The 9054-nt window shown below is 29.5% G+C and overlaps 1 protein-coding gene across 1 annotated transcript; it reads left to right on the top strand.

The window, feature by feature from the left end:
• Positions 1–2184: 2184 nt before the first annotated feature.
• On the top strand, positions 2185–8379 carry LOC108692436 (protein claret segregational-like). Its single transcript, XM_018200680.1, has 5 exons — positions 2185–2268; positions 2778–3800; positions 4490–4787; positions 5672–5946; positions 7943–8379. The coding sequence occupies exons 2-5, from the start codon at positions 2788–2790 to the stop codon at positions 8349–8351; spliced, it is 1995 nt and encodes a 664-aa protein (XP_018056169.1). The 5' UTR covers positions 2185–2268; positions 2778–2787; the 3' UTR covers positions 8352–8379.
• Positions 8380–9054: the final 675 nt, after the last annotated feature.

Raw genomic sequence — 9054 nt, forward strand, 5'->3', positions numbered from 1 at the left:
GGAAAGTGAACTTAAGTCGACATATCGACATTTGTGCTTAGAGAGCATGTTTTAATGTGCTCCTATAGCTTCTACTCACTTCAACGAGCGCGTTAGAGTGAGTAAATGTTACAGTAGGAGCATTTCAGAGCATATTAAAGCATGCAACGCGAACAAATCTAAAGATTAAAGATTGAAATTTTACCAATGAGGAGTTTTGGCTCCTTTTGTTCTGATTGGTCAAACTTCAATCTTTCAATCTTCAATCTCATTCTTCAATGCATAATCTGATTCCAGCCTTAAAAGATATTCCTGTGAGGCTCTCTATTTGCACCAGTTTATCTTTCTTCCTGTTCTTTTCTTCTGGAAAGAAAAGGAAGAAAGATGAACTGATGCAAAAGTTCAGTTAAAAAGAAAAGACCTTAAGCAACTTGGAAGCATCGTAAACATTATGCGACTTTAAAATTGAAACATGGGATTGACTGAAGTAACAAACTTCTGATTTGCGACGATACGAACAATGTAGAATGGTCTTTATGAATACCGGCCATAGGTCTATGGCCGGTATTCATAGTCGATTCTTATACAATATTTGAGGATGTCTTAAGTACAGTCTTAAGATGTCATAAGCCAATTAGAGGGTCGTATTCTAATCATAGTTGAGTATTCCTTTTTCTACTGTAAGAAGGGAATATTCGAAGGTGATCGGTAAATTTTTAGATTACAGCATATAGCATACGGTTATATATATAAACAGCTATTGTAAACGCTTTCTTAAGTCTATTCTATAATAATCATAAGGCTGGAATCAGACTATGCATTGACGATTGAAATTAAAGATTAAGGATTGAAATTTTACCAATGAAGACAAAGAAATTTTGGTTTCTTTTGTTCCGATTGGTCAAACATCAATCTTTCAATCTTTAATGCGTAGTCTCATTCCGGCCTCATTATGACTATTGTAGAATAGGCTTTATATTTTTAGACCGATGTCTACGATGCTACCAAAGAAAAATTTGAGAGAGGACGGCCCAAAACCTGTTACCGCAAAATGCTGCCGCGCACTATTGCCTTCTGACAAAGTGGATGTTGAACTACATAGCAACATCTACTTTTTTTACATCGTCCACTTTTCAAACTGGAGATGAATCGATATTTGATTCATATAATCGTGCTACATATAGCAATTATGAGTGCTTTTCATTTGATGACACAAGTCGACACAAGCATCGTTCTATCCTTGTTGACATTCATTGAATGACAAAGATAGAAGGACACTTGTGTCGACTTGTGTCTACAGATTTATAAACTAGACGAAGTGTTTATACGAGAGAAACTAAAGACAACATTGAAGGACAGCTCTACTCCAGACATAATTGTTTCTTTCTTTTACAGTGAGCAGTGAGGGGCCAATCAGTTTGATCGTAAGGTCACAACTCTCGAACGTTTATCTTCGTTGCTCTCAGCCACTTCCCAGCTTGTCGTGATGACCAATCAATTCACCATTAGAAAAGAAGAAAACTCCGCGATTATTTCTTTCTCTTTCTATCAAATCTTCAGCTTCTCTCTGTCTATGCTTGTGTCATCAAATGGAAAGCATTCATGAACCAAATATTGATTTATTATCTCCTGTCTTGAAAAGTGAACGATGTATCGTAAAGACTTAAATACAATAGGCACAGGCAATAGGCACAGGCAATAGGAAATAACGAGCCGTCCAATCAGAGCTCTGGGATATAATATCGAACTTACACTCCAGATTGAAACTTACACTCTGATTGGATGGATCGTTATTCCCTGTTGCTTGTGCCTATTATGTTTAAGCCTTAAGAAAAGTGAACATTGCTATGTAGTTTACATCCACTTTGTCAGAGGGCAGTAGTGCGCGGCAGCATTTTGCGGTTACAGGTTTTGATCCGGTTTGTCCTCTCTCAAGTTTCTCTGTTTATAGATATTATGGTTGCGTTCAGTATTCAACTGTTGCGGAGCGGATCCTTAACGCTTACAGCTATTGGATGATTAGAATATTCTACAAGAATATACCAATAAACAACGAATGCTCACGGATCCGCTCCGCAAGAGTTGAGTCTGCGAGAGAATGTGACCCAATCACACTTTTGTTCAAATAAGTTCAAATGTAGTTATATTGTTAACCGTCACTGCTATAAGGATTTTACATAAGGAGCGAAGCATCATTTTGTTTTCTTTGTTTTATACATATTGTGTTTGTAATTACGAGAATTTTATTTTTCTCTTTTATGAAAAAACGTTCTTTTGTAGAGCGAAAAGGTATGTAAATATTACGTGAACTTTAAATAATTATATGGTAAATAATAATTGATCTCTCTCTCTCGAGAGAGAGACACTACCGTGTCTCTTGAAACTTTATAGAATTATTTGTTGCAATTGTAAGATTATCATTGTGAACGACGAAGTTTCTTTTATTAATTATTGTGTATGTTATTATTAATTGTTTTTTTGTCTTTTTTTGTTTAAACAAGATATATAGATATGTATGACATTTGATGATGAATATTGAGTTGGATTTTGTAAATATAACTTTAAATATCTTTTATTTATTTTTAAAATATTGATTTTTTGAACGTATATTTAATCTAAATGAGAGCAAAATATAAATACCTATATTATTTAATAATTGTTTCAGAAAATTTTCTTTTTCTTTAGTATGCACGATTTGCTAATATATTTCCTTTCCTTTATATTAAGTATATATTAAACTTACTTTAAATTTTCTTTTGTTTAATACTTTTCAATTTTGAACTTTTTCCTACCAACAGCATTTGACAGATGGAATCTCGTTTACCGAAACCAAAAATAATGATAAAAGCGAATAGTATAACGGATATAAGTGTTAAGAATAATAGTCATAAAGTAACAAAAAGTAATATATCAACTTCAACATCAATGATAACGTCAACAATAACGTCAACATTAACCTCAACATCAGCAGGTACAGCTAGCATGAAATCTATGACTGAAAACAAATTACCAGTTAAACAAGCCTTAGTTCGAGCAAAGACATTATCTACAATCACACGATCAAATAATGTGCAGAAAGCAGTAAAACGAACAGCTACTAATGTAGTGCATGGAGAAGCAAAGAAAGCTTTTGTTAAACCTGTTACTAAAGCACTAATGGACAAGCCAATTAATAATGTATTGATGACTAATAATATGGTGAAGAAGGTAAATAAAATCATTCAAAATGACAAGGATAATAAGACAGGCAAATTAAATAAATGGGATATGCGAGGTCGTTTGGCACAGGCAAATGATAAGTTATCAGTTGCACAACGAAAGAATAAAGACACAGAGTCAAAATGCAATATGCTCCAAGAATTGGTAGATACTCTAAAAGCTAGTGAAACTGCATGTAAAACTGAAGCAGAAAAACTTGAAGTTTTAAATAACACTTTGACTAATGAACTTCAGACTCTAACAGAGGAAATGTTTACAATTAGAAAAAATGAAGAAGATTTAGTCAAACAATTGAAAGAATCAAAAGAATTATGCACAAGTCTTTCTTGTACATTGAATGAATTTCAAGAAAAATATAAGAGTCAAGAGGTATTGAACTTGGAACAAACTAAACAATTAACAGTTTTGAAATCAGATTTAGAGTTACAGGAAAAGTTAAATAAAGATTTGAATATTGTCAAAGAAGAATTACAAGCATTAACTCATAAAATGGATAAAGATCGTAGAGTATTGCACAATACTATACAAGAATTAAAAGGCAATATTAGAGTATTTTGTAGAGTTCGCCCAAGAACTCCTAAGGAAATTGAACAAACGAAAGTGTAAGTAAAATGTGCTTTGTATTTTAGTAGCATGATTATTGACTTAACATATTTGCAATATTTAATTACCAATATTTTGGCAATAAACTGCTACTAGGAATAATTATTAGGAAAAAATTAAAGTGCTTTTAAGATAATATACATATAGGATCATTATACTTTTATATAGGTCATTATATTTTTTCAGCTGTATTCACAATTTCTATAGAGCAAAGATCTAATGTTTATGTGTTTTAGCATAACATTACTGCTTTATTTTAATCTATTTGGTTCTATATTTTTGTCTTTTAAAATAATGATGGCAAAAATATAGTTCAAAGTTAATTTATATATACTTGTAATTTTTTACTTATATTTTATAAATAACTACAGAATGATTTTTTGTAAATACAGTTAAAAAGTAATTTGTAAAAAATGCATTAAAAATATGGAAAAATTGTTTTTGTATAAAATTTTGTTTTTTAACAAGATCGAATTCGAAAATAAGGAAATTAATGCGTTTTCTTTATTTTAAATATGTTTCTAATAATACTTTATTTTCACATTTTAGTGAGTTTGTATAGGTTGTATTAATTATTTTGAATAAAAATTAGTTTTATTTATAAGAAATTAATAGAAGAAAAATTAATGGAATAATTTTGATATTTTATTTGATTTATATTTGAATAAAATTAATGTTTTTTTTATAGGCTGTGTAATATAAACTTTATAGATGATTGCACTATTGAAGTAGGCAAATCAGATGGATCAGATGCAATCAGCTGCAGTCGGAAGTTGCGAGGAATAAAACAAGAATTTTCGTTCGACAAAGTATTCACTCCCAATGCATCGCAGGCAGATGTATTTGAAGAGTTATCCCTTTTAGTACAATCAGCCCTGGAAGGATATAATGTTTGCATATTTGCTTATGGCCAGACTGGTTCTGGTAAAACATATACAATGGAAGGGGAATGTGAATTACAAACCGAAGGCATGATACCTAGAACAGTATGTTCTTATATATTTACAATATAATTATAAATGTGAAATTGATAAATTCTAGTTTACAGTACTAGTTTAAGTTCGTACATTTTTGAGATTCAATAATTTGTATTCGTAACTTGACGGTTTACGTATAGAAACACAATTTCGAAAATTACGTAATACACATTCAGTCGCACGCATATTTGTATGTATGTTCACATATATGCGTGTGCGCGCGCGCTGTTCCATTTAACATGACCATTCTTTGTAGGATGTTTGTAGGATATGGTCGAGTCAAAAATAAAATTTAAACAAAAGTTGAATGGTTTGACACAAATAATAGTAAAATCAATTTTCGAAAAAAAAAAGTTTTTCAAGATCATAATCATTTTTTTAAATGGAATTATATGATTTTTTTTTTAGATAATGTGATTTCTCTGATTATTCCGTAAAATATTAATTGATATTTCATAAAAGCATATTAATTGAAGATATTGAAAAATAGTTTTTGGGCAACGCCAACAATTATTTAATCGTTGGTGAAACGGCCTTTTATCTGGCACATTTTTACATGAAATGTAAAATATCTCTTAAATTATTTATCTTTGGTAACTGTACTTTGACTTTTATGCGTAGAATAATGAGATCAATAATTATAAACAAAGATGGATGGATCAAGATTTTTTTATTTCGAATCGAATTTTTTTTTCGAATACAAATCGAATCAATTCGAATCTGAATCGAATCTGGGAATTGATTGTATACTTTGAAATTGCACACGCACACGCATATGTGCGCGCGCGCTTGTTAGTATGCTTTGTGCATGTGTAATTAAATTACACTTTTATATAAGTATAACTAATTTAATGTTTTTAAAGAATTTAAGTTATTTTTATGTAATTTTTCAGGTACGTCACATATTTAAAGAAATGAAACAGTTTGAACTTCTTGGTTGGGAGTATCAAATAGAAGCAAGTTTTCTGGAAATTTATAATGAACATATTGTTGATCTTCTTGATTCTCAATCAAAAATACACGAAATACGAATGGTTGATAATAAAAGTCAGGATTTATATGTTAGTAATCTTCAAGTAGAAGAAATACATAGTCCTGAAGAATTGTATAAATGTCTTCAAATTGCACAACGTAATCGAGCTGTTGCGGCTACTCAATCAAATGAACGGTAAGTATATTTAGTTTAAATTGTAGTAAAAAGTTACAAGAAACAAAATTTTTTTATCTCTCTTTTTAATTAAGTATCGAAATCTATAATTAAACTATTATTGGGTATATAATTTAATATAAAATTTAATTTGGAATATAATATATATAATAATTTATATTCTAATTGATTCAAATTGATAACAAATGGACTAATCTTGAATATTAATAGTTAATTGTCTATTGTTTATTAATATTAAAAATTAAAAAATATATAAAGATATCAATGTGTATAATAAATAATAATAATATTAAATTTTGACCTATTAAATATTGTCATCAATCATTTTCAGTGTACATTAATTAAGATATACATAATATATACAGGATGTTCCCAAAAGGCGTACCAAATTTTAGGAGTAGTATTCGATAACAAATCAAAAAGTCTTAATGAACAGTACTCCGAAAAATTTCTGAATTAAGCATTTTCTTCTGTGAAAAATAGAAAATAAATTAATCTTCAATAAATGTTCAATGTGCTTTCGACTCATGTACAATTCGGCATGTTTTATCATTGAAGGTCAAAGATTCCAGGTTTATTTCGTATTTATTGACAACAGTTTCCAAGTCTCTTAGTTCATTCACGGACACTCGTATGTGACCACCTAATTATGCAGGTTTGCAGATTGTTGTATTCAACTTTGGATTGTGGACCGTGTCTAGTGTTGTGTTATCTGAAAAATGACTAATTTTTACACAAATTCTGAAATGACGGATATTCATTTTATGTATGACAATGGGCAATGCTTCAAAAGCAGCACGCTTGTATCATGCAGCTTACCCGAATTGCCGACATCCAAGTAGAAGAATGTTTAACAAAATTCATCAACGCTTACATTTTGTTTACTGATGAGACATCCTTCATCAGAGATGGGATCAATAACATACATGTTGGGAAGATGAAAATCCTTATGCTATCATAGCATCATGACATCAGTTTTTTTTGTGAATGTTTGGGCAGATATTTTTGAAGACCATCTAATCTTACATTTTGCCTAATAGACTAACAGGACAAGTGTATCTTAATTTTCTCGAAAATAATTTATTTGAACTTTAGGAGATATTCCTTTATAATCTAGACAACGAATGTGATTCATGTACGATGATGCCTACCCATTTCCTCGTTAATGTCAAATGCTATTTAATCGATCATTTTCAAGAAAGGTGGATAGAACGTGTGGCGGTTATAGCTACGTCGGTCGCTCACCGGATTCAAATTCATTTGGAAATTGGATTATTATCTATGGGGACACTTGAAGAGCACGGTATATGCTACATCAGTTGATACAATAGAATTGAATTGACCCAAAGAATTGAAAACTGTTGTCAATAAATACGGAATAAACCCGGAATCTTTGAACGTGTTCGATCTTCAATAAGATGTGCCGAATTGTATATTGAAATGGACGGAGGGCACATTGAACATTTATTGTAAATTTAAGTTATTTTCTATTTTTCACAGAAGAAAATGCTTCATAACTCAGAAATAAAAAGTTTTCGGAGTACTATTTATTAAGAACAGTTATTCTTTTTAGTTTGTTTTAATGAGACCTGAGTTTTACTAGTTTTAACGAGACCTACATACTCTTAAATTTGGTACTATCTTTTGAGAACACCCTGTGTGTGTGCGTGCGCGCGCGCGCGCGCGCGCGTGTGTGTGTGTGTGTGTTTCAAATTTAAATCATTAATTCTAAGACGTTTTATAATTATAGTTATTTGAACAGTTAAATTTATACTGAGAATGACCGATATTTAACAGGAAATAGAAATGTTTAATATTATTATTATTATTATTATTCGTATACATTGACATCTTTGTATATTTTTTGTATTTGTAATATTAATAAACAATAGGCAATTAGTTATTAACTTCCAGGCTCGTTAGTTCATTTTTCATATGAATTGTTACTCATTAAAATCATTTAAATTAAGTATTAATTTTAAATTTTGTATTCTAGATCATCTAGATCACATTCCGTGACAAGAATACGATTAATTGGTACACATATCACAAAACAAGAAATATCGATAGGAAATTTGAATTTAGTCGATTTAGCTGGATCCGAACGTTTGAAGACCGAAGAAGCTGTTAGAACTACAGAAACAAAAAATATTAATAAATCTTTGGCAAATCTTGGTAACGTCATTTTAGCACTTTTAAAGAAACAGGAACATATTCCTTATAGAAATTCTAAATTGACTCATTTATTGATGCCTTCTTTGGGAGGCAATTCAAAAACTTTGATGTTATTAAATGTATCTCCATTAGACGAATGTTATAACGAGACATTAAATTCGCTAAGATTTGCTAGTAATGTCAATAATTGTAAGACTGAAAAAGTTAAACGAAGCCGAATGATTTTATAAGATACGCTAACTAATAAATTTAGAATGTGCCCAGATTAAAGAATAGTACACATTACCTACATATTTATATACATATATATACATTTTTTATAACTACAAATATAATTTAAAATAACTTAAGGGAAACATTCTGCGATTGGTGGCAAAATCATGATGAAGTCTGACATTAATAATATAATAATTCAAGTTGTTGAAAATACATTATTAAAATAAATAACATATTATTGAAGAAAAAGTTTATAAATGTTAAATATACAATCTAATCATTTTACTAATATATAATTAAACCGTTTATTATTTTACAAATAAAATAGGTCTATTTTATATTGTGTCAAATTATAATGTAGCACATAATATTATATATGTAAACAACCTTTTTTTTTAAAATTTTCTTTAGTTTATATCGCTATTAGATTTATATATTTGGACATTTAAACAGACACATATAATGTGGAAATAAAAATTGACATTAAAAAAAAATTGATATTTTGTAATCTTTTTTAGTAATATTTAATTTTTAAATGTGTATAATATACTGAAGAGATAATAAGATAGATATTGAAATTATATATATATCAAAATATTTGGTTTAAAATTCAAAGTCTTAGAAAAATGTCTCGAGTAAATGTTTAGTATAATGCCCCCCCATTTTGTTGCAATTTAAAAAAAAATTGTGTATTTTTATGCGTAGAATATATTCCAA

Source organism: Atta colombica, unplaced genomic scaffold (assembly GCF_001594045.1).
Source record: "Atta colombica isolate Treedump-2 unplaced genomic scaffold, Acol1.0 scaffold70, whole genome shotgun sequence".
In the NCBI taxonomy this organism is placed as follows: domain Eukaryota; kingdom Metazoa; phylum Arthropoda; class Insecta; order Hymenoptera; family Formicidae; genus Atta; species Atta colombica.